Below are 17,916 nucleotides of genomic sequence, written 5' to 3' on the forward strand. Positions count from 1 at the left end.
TGAACAAGAGAAGAGTTGGGTAGTGGGGGGAAAAAGGGTTTTCTGGAAGATTTATCCTGGTTTTCTTATTCTTGTAGTTTTGTTAATAAACTTTCTTTATTCCTTTTAAGTTTTAACCCTGTTTTGCTCTTGTTCTAATCCATATCTCACAGCAAGACATAAGTACGTTTTCTAGTGATTTTTTAGTTGCTGCTTTAAAACCAAAACATTTATTCAGTGAGTTGGACGGGAAACGAAATTAACAAAACTAAACCACTACACTGCAGATGGAGAATATGACATTAATCAGTTGCAACAAATAGAGCATGGAGCACAGGAAGAGCAAAAGGATTTGACTACAAGTTGGTTGGGCAAAATCTTCAAAGGGTTAGGCTAGAATGTGAGTTCATGGATTAAATCTATCATTGAGAGTGTGATAATCTTACTAATTGTATTCTTAGCAATTTGGTTCATTTACAGCATCTTCAAAGGAGAAATACAGAAGAAAACGCCCTGGAACCAGAAAATAATAAAGGCACTGACACGAGATCCAGAGCCACCATCTTCTGGTTCTCCAGTTTGTGACAACGTTTCCAGGACAACGTTTACATCCATCTAGGATTTGAAGAACATCAAGTATAAACTCAGAAACAAAGGACTGTGTCAAGTGAAAACATTTCCACTTATAGTGAAGTGAAAATGCTTTCAAAGGGGGGAATGATAGTAAAAAGTTGGAAAATCATAGAAACTTTGGGGACTTAGAAAGAAAGGCAAGTTTGGCAAACCCTGGGAAAAGTAGGCCCTGAGACATGTTAGGCCTTGTGCTTGCTAAAGATCATGGGAAACTGCACTTGTGCAATCAATAGATGATAAATGATACAATTGTTGATGTGATTATTGTTTAAAGAAGATGAGAAACAATGTTAGGGGGTTGAGCTGGGATCACAAGAAATCCATGCTTGGGTAAAAACAATGCATACAATAGAACAATGGAAGTTGAATAATAAATATGTAAGTTACAGAACGATAGAGTATAAAACCATGTTCAACTCCAAATGAAGTCGGGTCAGGGTATATGTACCCCTGACAGCCAGAGCTCTTCAATAAAGCACCTTCATAGAATCATTCTGTGATTATGTGTGTTCCTGAACACTAACATCATGATTTCAGTGCTGAGAAGATGGAGAGAGGAGCAGGTTGTGCACACACCAAAGAAAGCAAGTTTTTTGAAGAATAAGTGGGATGTTAACAAACTGCTGCATTTAGCGTTGCAAGGTTTCATTCAGGTTAGAATCTGGAGGCTTTTGAAGGAATGTGCATTTGAATGGATGAAGTTGGTTCCTGACTTGGAGCTGTTAGCAGCACACTGTGTTGTACCAACATTTCCTTCAATTACAGCAGTTTAATCCAAAGTTACATTGAAGAGAAATGCAATTGTCCAGAGATCTAATAATTGGACATAAGAGAGGAGAGAAAATGACTTCTGTTATATAAAAGTAAAAAAGAGGCAAAGGCAGATCTCAGGTCAACAATGCAACAGGAAATTCGTTGTGCCATGAAACAGAAAACTCAGATGACCAAACTGAACTAAGTCCTCTAGGTGTTAAAATCTGGTTATCTGTGTGGACATGCGTCCTTAATTTGGGTTTTTCATTTTTGTCTCGATTGTGTGATTTACCTGCATCCTCAGTCATACTTCAAGATGTCTTACTATTGCCATATTTAGGCAGAGGTAGTAATAAACAAGGTTCATTGTAGCCGCTAATTCTGATTTGGTTTGATCTTCATAAAAGAAACTAAAACATTAGTATTAGCCTGATAAAGTGATCTTTTGATTTTTCCTATTCATGAAAACTACTTGAGTTGTCAAAAGTACTCCAAGATAACACTTCCACAGACACACATCAAATGATGTACTTACAGGGTTGCCATGAAGTTTAGACCAATGTTTTCTGTTTCTCATTATTGCTAGACTTTGAACTTCCTGGTGGATGCAATGACAGTAAGCAGAAATGTCTTTTTAAATAGCTATATTCGTAGATGACATGCTATGCTAGGAATTTTCATTGAAAAGAGCATTTAAAGAAAGCATTTATGGTCAAGTAAATTTGATCTTAATTAACCTGCAATGAAATGGCACTCAGTTGATTTTGTAAGAAGTTGAAACCAATGTTGGTTTGGCTCAACAGCATCAGCTGAGGCAATTTTATTTTAAAATTTTGTTGTTTTAAAATTTGTTTTTGATCTTGGTGCATAGTTGTCAGCAGAAGGAAAAGCACATTTTCAGCTCATTCCATCATTCATCTGGAGGCATAGAAAAATTGAGGTTTTTTGAGCTTCGGAAGCCCAGAACAGAGAGACAGCATATTTGCATTGTCCATTTCTCATATTCAGTGCTTTGGCACCCATCCAAGGAGCTTAATTATTCATATATTAAATGTATAGTTGGAATTGCTTTAGCATCTTAGTATTTTTATCTAAAGCATTGAATGTCCTTTAGGGTTTTTTCAAACAATGGAAGAGTCATCCCCACCCATTCTCCAACACTTGATACCTAATTACCCAAAAGGATGAATTGTAGTAAGTGGGAATGTTTTGTAAGAAATGAGGCTCCTCGTGTAGAGAACGAGCTGAACATATCCTTGTGCTCATCTCCACAGCACTGGATCAATTTCCACCGTTCTCCCCACACCAGAGGGCACCCAACCAAAGGGACCAGGGGCTGAGGAGCATTCCTGCATCTGGCAGGGCTCAGATGGCTTCCCTGGTGCTCTCAGGAGCACCAGCCCATCCCTCTGAACACAGGTCCCATGGCAGAGTGGCTAGAAGGAAAACTGATTATTAATTCTGCTTTTTTTGCTGTGGCACCTTAGAGAGCAGAGCAGGGCCTCAGGAGGAAGGTGCTGTCCCTGGGAGCAGAACAAACCTCCTCAGCCCTGTTGGGAAGTTCTAGTAGAGGAGTAGTTCAACACCTGACAAAGTCAAGATTTCAGAGACTTGAAATCAGGATCTGAATGATTAGATAGTTGGAACAGTTTGAAAACCAAAAACTCCAGCAAATTTTGATTCTGTGTTAATTGCTATTTATTTGAGTTAAAGCAGTCCCATTAGATATAAAACAGCCAGAGACCAATAAAGCTGGAGGAGGAGGAGGGTTAAGGAAGGGTTTAAATTTCTTTTTGCTTTGGGGAGGTGTGGTTTGCTGGGAGTTCTTTGGGCACAGGAAGGCTCCAGTGATGCTCAGGTGCCTGAGGCTGAAGGTGGCGGGAGGCGCAGCTGTGCCCGTGAGGCCGCGCGTGCGGAGCTGTGTCCAGCTGGGCCCAGCAGGAGCGGGATGTGCCTGTGGAGCAGGGCTGGAGGTGGCCCTGGGGATGTGTGGAGGCCTGGGGCAGCTGTCACGTGCAGCCAGGCTGGGAGAGCCGGGGCTGTGCAGCCGGGAGAGGAGCAGGGGCTGGGGAGGCCTGACTGTGGCCTTCCAGTGGCCAGAGGGGGCAGAGAGCCATGGGGGAAGGGGAAGGTTGGGATGAGATGTTTGCAAGAGCTAGGAGGGTGCTGAGCCAGTGCAACAGGCTGCCCAGAGAAGCTGTGGATGCCCTGTCCCTGCAAGGTTCCAGGCCAGGCAGGACAGGGCCCTGAGCACTGCGATGGAGCCAGCGGCAGCAGAACCAGGCCATGGCTGCGGTGCCTCCATGGCCTTCTGGAACTCCATGGGTGAGCAAAGCGCAGCCCCGTTACCTGGGCATGGAATGTTGGCACCGGTTGCCAGGGGCACTCCTGCTCCCAAGGTTCTGTTGACACGGAGTCTCTTGAGCCAGTTGACGGATTCTCTGCTGCGCAGCAGACGTGGAGAGTCTGTCTTCTCCATCCCGGCTGCGAACAGAGAGCCTTGTGCTGACATTTGCCAGCCAAACTCTGCAGTGACTGTACAGGTGAGTGCAGACAACTCCTGAAAAGCTGAGTGTCATGCTGAGGGGCTGGTCTGGGCTGCAGCATGGGCTGCAGGTGGGCTCCAGTGCCAGAGTCAGGGACTTCCCATCTAGCTTTGAACAGGAACTGAAGACTTGGCAATGGGAGTCTTGGGGCATGGGGGTATTCAGGAAAATTGGCATTCCAAATAGATAATCTCTCCTGTACTTTTCTGACAGGTTTGGAACAGCAGTTTTCAGTCACGCCAAATAATCGGCAGTGGGCTACCCAAAGGAACCAAAGGGATTGATCCCATCCCTGAGGTTCCTTTTTTGGTGTTGGTCCCACTTCCTTTGCCGGTACTTTTAGATCCAAAAACACCATGAGCTCTGTAAGTACATTGCTACTCAATGCTGATCTGAATCTTGAAACATTTTATGGGGTACTTCTAGGAAGTATTTCAAGAGTTTGTAGCAAAAGGACAAGAATGGAAACCTTTGAAAACTTTACATAACATGGTGTTCTGGAATACTGAAAGTTTTGGATGTCTGTGGATGTTAGCAGTAATTCAAAATGGCTTACAGTGTGAGCAGCAGCCTGCTAGAATTGGGAACTGTTCTCCTCATTTACAAGGGATTGGGACAGGCTCTTTCTTGGTGAGGCACCCTGTCGGAGTTCAGGGGTAATATCTTTGCTCTGAGGAGATGCACTTAGGTGGGAATGGCCCATAGCACCATTGGATGCATATTGCAGCCTTTGCAGGAGTGTTTTGTGTATCCTTGTGTGCTGTCATTGGGGTGGCAAAAACCAAGTGCCATGTTCATATTAGTGCCACAGAAAATGCTAAGGCTTTGTTCTCTCTCAGGGTCAGCGAAAGCGCCCTGGAGAGGCGCTGGATTCTACCCCAGCTCAGAAACGGAGCAGGCTGCTGCCCTCCAGAGCTGGTGGAACCTTGGAGACAGAGCCAAGAGAGGCTGGTAAGAACAGAAACTGCTTCTGGAGGCTTGGAGTTCATTTGAATGGGTGCTTTTGCCAGTTCCTAGGCCCTTTCCTGGGGAGGAAGGGAACCTTGGGCTTGAGGAACCACCTGGTATGGCATCCCTAAACAACCAGCCCACTGACAGCTGTTTTGGTTTGTTACTGAACTCTGTCCATTGGCCTCTAGTGGGAGAGGAGCTGTTTAGCAAAGGCCCCAAGTGCTGCTCAAACACCTGAATGGGTGCCCTGATGAGCTGGCAGTGACTGCAGCTGCCACAGTGGAGGTGGCAGGCTGAGTTTGGCATCTCCCAAGCTGCACAAAGATGAAGAAAAGTTAGTCACTAGCTGGGGCCCATTCTTCAGGGGAGCATGGACAGCATGGTACTGTAAAATTAGCATCCCCCATAGATTTGGTGGTTTTTTTCTCCTGTGTGCTAAACATTCCCCTATGCGAGAGGAATGATCTGTTGGTGTGCACTTCCCGTAAGCTGTTGTCATCCAACAGAACTTGTGAGGAGCTCAGGTGCTCTTCCTCTTGTTTTGCCCCTTCAGGGCACAGGGCAATGCTCAGCAGGACACATGAGGGAATGCACAGAGGACAATGCTCCCTCTGGACTGCTGAGGGCAAAGCTTGAGTGAAATGTTGGACTCATTCCTGAACAAAAGACACCTTGGGCACAGGGAATCCTAGCACAGTCTGTTCCACAGTGGCAGCCCATTGCATTCCTCTGCAATCTCTGAACTCACTTCTAACCTTCTCTTTTTCAACTGCTGAAGAAGTCATAGATCTCACAGGAAATTCTCCAGAGCCTGAAGTCATCACCATCAGCGACGATGAATCTCCTGTGGTAAGTAGTGAGTGGCACACTCCTCTCCATGTTGCATCCATAGGAATTTTCTTGCCCTCTGCAATCTTACTAAGTCCCCTGGCCTCAAAGGTTGAAAGATGGCTCTGATTTAGCACTTTAGACACAGTTCCCAGTCAACCCCAAACACACTCCCAAACACATCAGCATGCCTGAGAATCAGTTGCAGAGAGTGGATGAACAACCTAAAAGAGGATGTTGCTTCAGTGATTCAAAAGAGAGCAGAGGAAGTCTTTGATTTGAAGAAGTGTTTTAGCTGCAGCATCAGTTTAAGGTCCCCCTGTCACTGAGGTGTCAAAAGCAACTGCAGCTGACTGGGGTACACACTAATTCTCTTTCTTATTCCTCTAAGTCTTTAAAAGGGGCACATTTGGGATTTTTTCTTTTTCCCCTACTATTTTGAAAGACTATGCTTTGATGCAGCCCTCAGAGCACTGTGTCTGCTCAAATTTGGGATGCCTCTACTGCTGTGCAAAGCAGACACATGCAGCAAACATTGCATGGCAGTTATATCCTGACAGGGTTGTTCCTGAACCTGTGCAAAGAAAAGGCCTAAAGTTTCACAACACACTTTGCATGACCCAGCTCCTCTTACACCGAACACCAGAGCAGGTTTGGGTCTAGGGGTTTGTTTCTCTTCAGTAGCTGTTCCTCTAAAAAGTAGTGCTCAGGCTATCACAGGTGAACTTGCCAGTTGGAGGGAGAAAGAGGCAAAGAAACAGCTCTGGCCCAAATCCAATTAGGGAACTGAAACGGGGGAGCAGGAAGGGTCAAGTTCCACTGCTTCCTAAGTGTGTCCATTTCTACCCTGTTCTACCCCTGCAGCAGAGCCCGCAGCAGCCACATCTTTCCAGGGCCTCGGACAATTCACCTGAGCCACTGGAAAGGAACAATGGAGAAGAACCAGGAGAAGATGATGGGTATGTGAGAGAGAAAGTGTCTATTAAAACTCTGATTTCATATATGTGGTAGAAAGAGGTTTTTGCCAAGCCGTAGGGTTCTGCAGAACTCTGTGCAAATACTTCAGACCTGGAATATAGTGGTCTGCCTGGAGGAGAATTAAAAGAAACCCAGCAAAATCCAGCAGAAACCTTCCTTCCCTGTTTGTGAAGCCACAATTGAATTTAAGAAAGCTGGTTGACATGCTGAAATGCTTGCAGTACATAAAAATTCTTGCAATGATGGTGTTTCTGGGTGAGAATGCATCTTATTCAGAACAGGGGATGTTTTGAGTACCAACGTTTTCTTTGTTGGTAACCCTTGGTGGCCAGAGAAAGAAATGGCTGTGCATTTAAATGGCTGTATGTTCTTTTGGTTCTCCTCTCTCTAGTGATTGGCTGCTGTTTGAATTTGATCCTCCCTATTGGTCAGATGAGGACTCCCAGGTGAGGATGCACATGTTCTTGTCCTGCTCTGTGGGAGGGAAAGGGGCAGAGGGGGAGCTGCACAACTCACTTGTCTTAGGTGGGTGCCACGGGCAGCTGGCTGGAAGCACAGCCCTTGCTGGGAAGCTCCAAGTTGTCCATTCCTGCAAGTCCCTCCTTGCTGGTGTCCATAGAGGGAGGAGCCCTTGCCAGGATGGCACTGGCAGAGCTGTGTGTTCCTTGTAGTTCTTACATTGACTGACTGACTGCACATACTCCAAGTCCTGTTTGCCTGGGGCCAATAGAACAGCAAACTGGAATTCCTTCCTCCCAATGCCGGGTATGCTTTCCATTCTTCAGCAGCTGGTCATGCAGCAGGAAGCATTTAGAGCTGTGACTGCAGAAGTTGCCCATTTTGGGGCTAGGGCAAAGAAAAGGTTCTAGCCCAAATCCAATCAGGGAACTGTAAAGGGGAAGTAGGACAGAGTTGATTTGACTGGCTTCTAATTTGCCTCCATTTTTACCCCACTGCAGTACAGAGAGCAGAACCAGCAGCACTCTCAGCTTTCCAGATTAGCTGAGAATTCAGCTGGGCCCCTGACAACTCCTGATGAAGAGGAACCAAGAGTTAATGATGGGTATGTGAGAGTAAAATGTCTCTCTAGATTCTAATTTCTGGTAGATGGTAAGAACAGGTTTTGCCACACTTCCAGCTTCTACTCAAGTCTGTGCAGAAACTTCTGACTTGGAATATAGTGACCTATCTGTCAAAGAAGCAAGTAAAAGAATCAAAAAAACCACATAGCAAAATCCAGATGAAACCTTTCTTTTCCTTCCATTAAGTCATGGTTGAATAGCTATTCCAGTATGGCTTGCTATAAGTTTCAAATGCTTACAGTACATAGCAGCTGGGGGAACAACTGTGGTGCTGGGCTGGGATGTTGCTAGAACAGAATAGGTGTTACCTGTTGGTAAGCCTTGGTGCCCAGGGAAATTCTTGGCTTTGTGTTGAAATGGCTGCATGTTCTTTCTGGTTCTGTTCCCTCTAGGGCACAGCCAGCAGATCCTGCTAGTCCTCTGACTACGGAGGATGACAACTCAGAGGAGCAGGACAGGGAGCTGAGTCAGCTGCACTCACAGGATTCCAGGGAGGCAGAGAATTCAGCTGAGCTCTGGCCAAGAGATGATGAGGAGGAATCACGAGACAATGATGAGTATGTAACAGATGATGTGTCTCCCCAAAGTGTCATTGCTGACATAGGGCAGACACAGGGTTTTGCCAAACTGTTGGATTCTGCTTGATTTTGTGGGAAGGAATCTGATTTAAACCATAGTGTCCAGTCTGGAAGGCAACTCATGGGAAAAAACCCCTAAAGCCCAGCAAAATCCAGGAGAAACATTTCTTCTCCATTCAGGAAGTCATTATTGAATGTTTCTTTACATTATGTGTTGTGATACACTGATATGCTTGCAGTCCATTAAAGCTCTTGCACTGACTGTGTTTCTGGCATGGGATGTTGCTAAATCAGAATAAGGGATTGTTTCAATTTCTGCCATTTTCTATCTCTGTGCACTGTGAAATTGATGGCTGCATGTTCTTCTGGTTCTTCTCCCTCTAGTGCATGGACAGCAAGTCTCATCAGTCCTCCAAGTCCTGAGGATGACAACACAGAGGTGAGGATCCACAGCCCTTGCTGGGAAGCTCCAAGTTGCCCATATCCTGCCAGTCCCTCCTTGCTGGTGTCCATAGAGGGAGGAGCCCCTGCCAGGATGGCACTGGCAGACCCATGTGTTTTTTATAGTTCTAGCACTGACTGACAGACTGCACATACTCCAAGTCCTGTTTGCCTGGGGCCAATAGAGCAGCAAACATTTTGCCCCAAATTCCTGTGCCTGTGCTTTCCGTTTCTCAGCAGCTGCTCATCCAACGCCAAGTGTTTAGGGCTAACGAGGGAAAGGAAGGTTCTAGCCCAAATCCTGTTAGGGAACTGAAATGGGGAAGCAGGATGGGGAGCTTCATAATCTCTCTCCTTTTTTACCCCATTGCAGGACTGGGAGGAGAGCCGTCAGTATCCATCTGATTCCAGATCAGATGAGAATTCAAACCAAATGCTGGCAGGCAGACTTCAACAGGAGCCAAGAGATCTAGAATTGTATGTGACAGATAAAGGGTCTCTCCAAAGTGTAATTTCTGATGCCATTTCCGTGTAGACACAGGTTTTTGCCAATCTTTTGGCTTCTACTTGATTCTGTTTGCAGAATTCTGACTTGGATCATAGTGGCCTGTCAGGAAGAGAAGGAATGGAAAAAACCCCTAAAACTGGCAAAATGCAGGAGAAATATTTCCTCTCTGTCAGGAAGTCATTATTGTAATGTTTCTTACCTTATGGACTGTGATACACTGAAATGCTTGCCGAACATAAAAGCTCTTGCACTTGATTGTGTTTCTCAGCTGGGATGTTGCTAAATTAGAATAAGGGGTTACTTCAAGTTCTGCAATTCTATGTCTTGGTAACCCTCTGTGCTGAGTGAAATTGATGGCTGCATGTTCTTCTGATTCTGCTCCCTCTAGTGCACCGCCAGGAGGTCCCGTTAGTCCCCCGAATTGGGAGGATGACAACGCAGAGGTGAGGACCCACATGTTGTTGTCATTTCTGATTTGTGGGAGGGGAAGGGATAAAGAAGTGCTGCACAACTCACTTGTCTTAGGTGGGTGCCACGGGCAGCTGGCTGGAAGCACAGCCCTTGCTGGGAAGCTCCAAGTTGTCCATTCCTGCAAGTCCCTCCTTGCTGGTGTCCATAGAGGGAGAAGCCCTTGCCAGGATGGCACTGGCAGACCCATGTGTTTCTTGGAATTCTAGCACTGACTGATAGAGTTCTTTATTCACAATGCCTGTTGTGGTTTCCTTTCTTCAGCAGCTCTTTCATCTAACATGAAGTGCTTAGAGTTAAAATAGCAGAATTTGCCAGTTTAAAAGAGAACAAGGGAAAGAAACAGCTCCAGCCCAAATTGAATTAGGGCACAGGAAGAGGGGAGGAGGGAGGAGGGTTTTCAGGTGGTTCCTAAGCTATCTCTGTTTGTACCCTGTTGAGAGCAGAATCAGCAGCAGCCACTTGGTTGTTTTCAGGGCAGCAGCTGTTTGTGCTCCTGCTTTGAATGTTCTTAAGCCAACTTGGAGGGTGATAGCCTAGCCTTCCTCACTCCTCTGCTAGAACTGCTTTCTGAGCTGAGGTTTGCATGCAGCACAGGGGGCTCACCCAGGCTAATTGTATTTTCTTTTCTTTCCCTTCTCATGTGCATCAATGGAAGTTTCCTGAAGGTGAGTTGATGTTTGACACTTGGTAATGGACTTTGATCTAGAATGTAATCATGACTTTTATTCTTTTCCAAGAACCTGGAGCAGCAGGGCTTGAAAGTGCTTTTAGTAAAAGGCACAGGACAGGCTCAAGCTGCTAGCCAGTGTCTTAGAGAATGGATGCAATGTGTGTGGGCATACATGAGGATGAAATATATCAATACAAAAACATCCTTCCTTAAGAATGAAATATATCGATAACAAGAACATCCTTTTTTAAGAAATCTTTTACATGTTCTACATTTTGCATCTCATAGAACTCCATCTTCAAATTACCTTAACTCAGAAGGGACATGATGACAGTGTTTAAGGGGACACTGCTCCAAGTAATTGTGTAGTTTCCAGGGACTGTCCTTGAGAATCACCTTCTTAGCTGGGTGTAGAGTGAACAAAGCAAAGGTTTTGTGTTGCTCCATAGCAGAGCAGTTGTCATACTGTATTAGGAACAACCAGAAGTGCGATATGACTCTCTTAGTTGCTTTGTCCAAGAGAGCAAAGTTTATTATTCCACATCTTCTTTTATAGATGTGTTCCAGAAGGTCTGAGAGGTAAAACTCTCATTGGTCCTTAAATTTACACATCACTATCATTGCTTAATTGGAACAGCACCCCTTGACTGTTTCTTGCAAGGAAACAACAAGGATTCTAAACAGCACCTGCAAAGATTGCTGTCCTTTACCAAGGACTGCTTGGATTTTTCATTATGCTTTCTCAGGCCAGAGTGAGAAGCTTTGTGTGACTTAGTTTCACACAGACTGTGTGTTCCTGCTTGCTTTTTGCACTTAGCATCCACAAGTAGTCCCAATGTCTGGAAAGGTTCAGCCTTACTCTTTGGGAAAGTTGTTTATTTCAGGTTGTTTTTAACCCAGATGAACAAAGTCCATTTAAAATAGGAACCATTACTGACTATTTCTAGAACTCATTTGAAGGGTAGCTCCAGGGAGAGAGAGAAGAATAGATGTAACTTCTGAAAATTCAATTACAGTGCATGGAGAAGAAAGGAGAACTGCTGCACTGAACAGCCAGGAACAGGTGGATGGCTCTGCTGATGGCACAGGAGCTAATGATGCACCTGTGGCTGATGCAGCCCCTGCAGAACACGGAGCAGAGGAGCATGCTGGAAGTTCAGCGTACGTATGGCTCGTGCCCTACCAAACACGGAACTTTGTGCTTTTCTTTCTTTTCTCTGTAGGAATAAGTTCTACAGCTATGCCTGCTTTATCTCTGAAGCCTTCCCTACTCTACTCATTTCCATACTTCTCCTGTGTTGCATGATGATCAAATGATACCATCTGCATTTCGGGAGAAAAAGGCAGCCCAAGGCAGATGCCACAGAACCTTAGAGATGAGAGTGGGGCTATGGCAAGGAAGGGCATTGGTCACAGCCCATAGCTCAGGATTGCATTTGCTTTTTCTGACAAGTTCTAGTAGCCAGGTTAGCTATGGAAATACTTCCATTGCTAGCAATGAGGCTTGGCATCATGGGGCCAGCAGGCAGCAGCTGGGCAAATTCCAGCAGAAATTCCCTGCTGGAATGCTGCCAGCTGGCTCCCTTTCTCCTGCAGCTGGAGCCATTCTTCCCAAGGTACACTTGCACACAAGCAGCTGTGCAGGTCCTGCTTTTATGGTCAGTGCTGGATGTCACAAGCACTGATTTCTTTGCTTCTGGCATGGAGATCTTGCAGTTCAAGTTGGCTGCCTGCACAGTAAAATCCCCGTTCTGCAGAGCAACAGCAAAGTCCTACTCTAGGAGCGCTCCAGCAGAATAAGAAAGAGGCAATGCATTAGGCTGATTAGATTAAACCAGGCGTCTGTGTTACTAGGGAGGACAAAGCACATGAGAATTATGATGGAAGGTTTTCTAAAGTGGCTTTTTGGGGGTGAAAGGGAAAGGCATAGGTTTAAACAAAGCTGGTGTGCTTTGAGCCTTTGGGAAAGGCAATGTAGGAGAGAAATGGAGTATGGAACTTTTAGTTGTCAGGTCTTACACATGCCACCTCAAGGGCTTTCACTATTCCTAAGCATGATGCCTTTTGCCAATGGCTTTGGACATGTTTAAGTTTTGGTTGTTGGGTCTGCAGGTGAACAAATCCCACCACTTGGTTCATATAGAAAAGGAATACTCTGTCCCTTCAGTTCTCTGTTCCAGAATGGAACTGCTCTGAAAGAACTCAGTGCTGCAGCATTCAACATTGACCAAAGGCTCCTTCCTGGGGCTGGATCTTGCCAGAGCCATGTTACTCTGTAGCGTTAGAACTGGCTCCTGCAATGAATATTCCGGGCTGAATGGTTCCCAGAGGACAGCTGGATGCTGTAGTTCCAAAGCTGTTCATGACGAGCCGCTGCAAGTCCAAGTTTCCAAACACCAAGTGGCCAGTGCTAAAGACTGCTCTTACTTCAAATGCCAGAGCAGGGTGTCTGACTGCACCTTTCTCCTAGTGAAAACCAGGATGCTCTTTCCCTCGAGGCAGGGAGTGCCCAAATCCTCATTAAATGCAGCAAAGAGAGAGTTAAAGACAGCAGGCTTCTTCAAAGGAAATGGGCCAGGGCTAGTCAGTGCACTTGCATGATGAGCTGAGATTTTAGGTATCAATAATCATTGAAGTGAGATGATATTAACAGCTGCACGTTCTTTCTGCTTCTGTTCCCTCTAGTGCAGAGCCAGGAGTTGTCATTAGCTGTCCAATTTGCATGGACTATTACTCAGAGGTAAGGATGCACCTCTTGTCATCCTTTGTGCTTTGTGGGAGGAGGAAGAAGCCAAAAGGGGAGTTGCCCAAGTCAGCTTGCTGATGTGGGCAGCTGGCTGGAAGCACAGCCCTTGCTGGGAAGCTCCACAAGTCCCTTCTTGCTGGTGAATGGAGAGGGAGAAGCCCTTGCCAGGATGGCACTGGCAGATCTGTGGGTCCCCCCTGGCTTCTAACTGATTCCAGATGCTCTCAAGTCTCATTTGCCTGCTGCCAATAGAGCAGAAAACTCCAATTCTTTCCTCCCAATACATGTGGTTGTTGTTTCCTTTCTTCCAGATCATGCAAAATGGACGACAGCTTGTGACAACTGTGTGTGGCCACGTGTTCTGCAGCGCGTGCCTCCCTGCTGCCCTGGAGAACACCGGCATGTGCCCAATGTGCGGCGTGCAACTCGATCCAGGGTTGTACTTTCCAATTTATTTATGAGCTCTTCTGCTGCTCAGGACACTCTCAGGTGGACCTTGAAGAACAGGCGGTGCAGAGGCTTGCTTCTTTCTGTATATAGTTTTCTCTGTACATAGTTTCATGTTTTCTGCGTTCAGTTATACATAAAGTTTTCATTGATTTAAATCTAGTCTGCCTGCTCTTCTGTGTTGGACTGTGCTGATAAACAGAGATGTTGTTTACCAGGTGGAAATCAGGCTCTTGGTTTGAGCAGTCAGAAGCTCGTTCTTTTCATCATACCGTAGTCACTGATTTGGGGGAAATGTGCTAAAGCCATGGGCTTTGTAGTTCTTGTGGCCAATAAATAAGAACTGAATAATAATTGTGGGAAATAAAGTGTGTGTTGTACAGGGAAAAGAAACAGGCGCTCTTTGGGATGCAAGGCCTTGTACTTGTCAGGCCACAATCTGGTGGATGTTTAGGTGCAAATGTCAGTGATAGTAAAAGGTTTTAAAATCATAGAAACTTTGGGGACTTAGAAAGAAAGTTAAGCTTGGCAAGCCCTGGGAAAAGTAGGCCCTGAGACATGTTAGGCCTTGTGCTTGCTAAAGATCATGGGAAACTGCACTTGTGTAATCAATAGATGATAAATGATACAATTGTTGATGTGATTATTGCTTAAAGAAGATGAGAAACAATGTTAGGGGCTTGAGAGGGGATCATGAGAAATCCATGTTTGGGTAAAAACAATGCTTCAAATAGAACAATGTAAGTTTAATAATTAATATGTAAGATATAGAACGATAGAGTATAAAAATATATAGAATAGAGTATAAAAACATATAAAAACTCCAAACCAAGTCAGGTCAGATTTGGGTATGTGTACCCCTGATAGCCAGAGCTCTTCAATAAAGCACCTCCATATAATCATCTGTGATTATGTCTGTTCCTGAACACTAACATTTTGGCGACCCCAGATGGGATCTCGTGAGTGCTGCTGAGCGAGATCGCAACCCGATCACGCTCCAGCCGGCACCGAGGGATTCTCGGGGAGCCCATCGGCCGTGACCGTCTCTGCTGCTCACAACGTCCCCAGGAGAGAAAGGTGAGGTGCTTTACCTGGTTTGGGTGCCTGCCAGTAAGATGCAGCGAAAGCTGTGCTTGGTTGGGCTAAAGGAATTCCTGTCGGCATTGCCCAGGCGCCGTCCGTCAGACGACTGCGAAAGCATGGCAAGTTTGGCATTTGTGGTGTATTGTAGTTGTAATATGGAGAAGCTTAAAGGGGTTTTGGGCAGCAATGCTCCTATTCTGGGTACTTCTCCTTTGGGGTGCTTAATAGCACATTGGAAACAAGGTAACTTTGGGGAAGAATTCCATAAGACTAAGTTAATTTCGGTGAGATCTCCCCACAGAAAAAGACCCCAGTGACCCCATCTCATCTGTTGGTAGCTATAACCCCCTCTTCTCTCTTCCTTTACTTTGTTTTCTTTATCTCTCCCTCTGTCTCCCTCTCCTCTATCGCATAACCCTTGTTGTTGGCACTAAAATAAAGGTGCATTATTGTTGTTGTGATTCAAACTGAAATCCCTTTGTATCCTTTTTGCACTCTGAGATCAAATGAACCTCTCCCGACTCCCGCTTGCATTAGCCAATTGTGACATTTAAACTGGAGCCACAGACAGGGTTTCTGACAGACAGAAGGGGCTGCAGGTTTTCTTGTGCAGTCTGTATTAGGGGAATGACGGCTCCAGCCACACCCAGCCCGACACTCCCAAAAGAGTGAGCGGGGTCTAGAAAGCAAGGTGGGGGTGACTCGAATTTCCCACAAACTGCACACACCGAGGTGAAAAGCACCCCACACTCACTTGAGGGCTCTCTCTGCAGAATTTCACAGAACATCTCTTAGTGCAAAAAGCGGGGGGACTGTTGTATTTTATTGTTGTGTGTTTGATTTTTGACTGCTTGGTGTAGCGAAGAGACAACCAGAATTGGAAACTGAAGGAGTGCCTCCCAAGCAGATTTGGTCTATTCAGCCATACAGGGAAGCAAAAAGCTGTGTGTGTGTGTGTGTGTGTGTGTGTATCATTTAAGTTTATACCTCCCTGTAGTGATTTTCCCTTTGTAAAAATGACTGAAAAATAGCAGTGCAGAACTTCTTGCTGCATTTATGCTCTGTTAGCAAAACATAATGCCAGACCTTCTCTGGGAGGGGAAGAATGGGCACTTAATAATTGGTTTAATTTGGAAAATGTGATTGATAGAGTATGTTCATTACAACATGAAACAAAATTAAAGAGGGCAAAAATAAAATTATACTCTGCTCAGTTTTTGGAGCTTGTTTTACAGCAGCTATAGAAACTTGCTGTGATAGATGAGCATTTAAGAAAACAAAGAGAAACACCTGAAGAAGTTAAAACTGCTGGAGGCTGGTGGGAGTTTTTCTCCCAGCCAACAACTGGCCATTTCTAAGAACTGAGAGGAGTTTTGACCACTGAAAAGTGAGATCAACCTGTGAACACCACCTTAAGACCTAAGCCTGGGAATTTCTTTGTCTCTTTGTTTCCTGGCTGTGAAAGGTAACAGAGCTCCAGCTGGCTTCCCATCCCCTGCCCAGGCCATGTGGCCCGGGCAGGGGCTGGGCTGGGCCTGCCGCGGCTCCTGGCCGGGAGATGGGGCCTGTGGGGCTTGACCCGGGCTCTGGCTGGGCCAGGCTGGTCCCTGGCTCGGCTGCAGTTTTGTTTTTGCTGTGACTGAATTCATCAGAGACTGCCGAGTAAGGAAAGCAAAAAGCTCTTGACCTGTGGTGGGCTGAGACAGTGACCACACTCTCCAGAGCAGCCATGAAGAATCTTCCATTGCAGACAGCTCCAGCTGCTGCTCCAGCAGAGATCACAGAACCATCTACAAAGCCTGGGCAAGATTTTAAGCCTTTCATTACCCAGATGAGACTTGCAGATTAATCCTTTTGTTCCAGAGAACGAAAAAGAGAGTAATCAGCATGTAAAGAGACTATATAAGCTATCAGAGACAGTGAAGAAAAGAATTAAGTGTAAGAAGAGGTAGAGAATAAGGAGATGCTTTATTAAGCTGAAATATTTTTCTGTTAAAGCTATGGAGATGGACAATAGTGTTCTGAAAAAACTCCTTCAATTCATGACAGAGTATATTGGGAGGAGCAGAGTGTTCAAAGTGTGGATTTTGAACAAAAGGTGGAGTAATTGTGATACAGTGAGGTGCTGGAACAGAGGGGGGAGAAGTAATAGTTGAAGATTTCAGGCCTTGAGAGGCAATGAGAAAACTTCTGTTTCCAGAGAAGTTCACAGAGACAGATGAAGAGAACTTTTGCCTTTGAATAACTGATCCTTAAAAATGACATCCCTAGACTCATTTGACCCATAACACAACTCAGAGTGATGGGAAATGGGAGGAGAAAATCTGAAGGCAGATTTTTCCGAGCAGCTGGCATCAGAGAAATAGAAAGCTATAACAGAAATAGTTTTCTTGTAAGAAACTCCATAGATTAGCAGAAGAAGACTCCTGTTTCTCTACGAAGACTGATAAAAAGACTCTAGCAGGAATTGGGACTGTTTTAAACACCAGAGTTCCATAGTTTTTTGTCTATGTGTTGTCATGTGAACAAGAGAATGGTTGGGTAGTAGGGGAAAAAAGGGGTTTTCTGGAAGTTTTATTCTGGTTTTGTTATTCTTGTAGTTTTGTTAATAAACTTTCTTTATTCCTTTTAAGTTTTAAGCCTGTTTTGCTCTTGTTCTAATCCACATCTCGCAGCAAGAAATAAGTAAGTTTTCTAGTGATTTTTTTAGTTGCTACTTTAAAACCATGACACTCGCTTTAAGCAAAGAAGGGAGGAAAGAACTATAATAGACTCCCTCCAAAACCTAGTTAGAATTTTGCAAAAACAATTAGATGAAGAAAGAAATAAGATCAGTTTGTTGCGAGCAGCCCTCCATGATAAAAATTTAAAAAATGCTGACTTGCTAAAAGAAACAGAAGAGAGGAAAACCCCTCTCATTAATCAAATTTACCCTCAAAAGGAGCTAACGTAGATTAAATTGTGGGGAACACTGGTGTCCTAGTTTGAAACCTCTAATTAAAACAGAATGTAATTATATCAGTGTTGAAGATCTTGATCCACATATAACTACTAAAAAAAAACAACTCCTGTACTCTGCTGCTGAATTGGCTAAGTTTGAAAAAAAAAAAAAGAGTACGGGCGTCTCCCTCACGACTCAGAGACAGAATCCGTATTCCCAGTATCTCTCACTGGAGGTGATGAAATTCAACTGGGAGAATGGGAAGCCAGTGGGTACTGGGG

At 45.0% G+C, this 17,916-nt stretch overlaps 1 protein-coding gene and 1 long non-coding RNA gene across 2 annotated transcripts; one reads left to right on the top strand and one right to left on the bottom strand.

Moving 5' to 3' along the window:
* Positions 1-2,710: 2,710 nt before the first annotated feature.
* Positions 2,711-13,965, top strand: LOC147653138 (uncharacterized). Its single transcript, XM_086889306.1, has 14 exons — positions 2,711-3,908; positions 4,125-4,276; positions 4,751-4,862; positions 5,641-5,711; positions 6,555-6,649; positions 7,060-7,114; positions 7,628-7,731; positions 8,143-8,307; positions 8,713-8,767; positions 9,143-9,246; positions 9,666-10,413; positions 11,435-11,579; positions 13,104-13,158; positions 13,476-13,965. The coding sequence occupies exons 2-11, from the start codon at positions 4,268-4,270 to the stop codon at positions 9,952-9,954; spliced, it is 1,059 nt and encodes a 352-aa protein (XP_086745432.1). The 5' UTR covers positions 2,711-3,908; positions 4,125-4,267; the 3' UTR covers positions 9,955-10,413; positions 11,435-11,579; positions 13,104-13,158; positions 13,476-13,965.
* On the bottom strand, positions 3,152-10,189 carry LOC147653139 (uncharacterized). The gene is made up of 3 exons (XR_015286875.1): positions 9,794-10,189; positions 9,477-9,556; positions 3,152-9,376 (listed from the first exon to the last, which is right to left on the bottom strand). It is a non-coding gene; the product is annotated as an uncharacterized LOC147653139 (long non-coding RNA).
* Positions 13,966-17,916: the final 3,951 nt, after the last annotated feature.

Source organism: Cyanistes caeruleus, chromosome 5 (genome assembly GCF_971803275.1).
Source record: "Cyanistes caeruleus chromosome 5, bCyaCae1.hap1.1, whole genome shotgun sequence".
NCBI classification, from domain to species: domain Eukaryota; kingdom Metazoa; phylum Chordata; class Aves; order Passeriformes; family Paridae; genus Cyanistes; species Cyanistes caeruleus.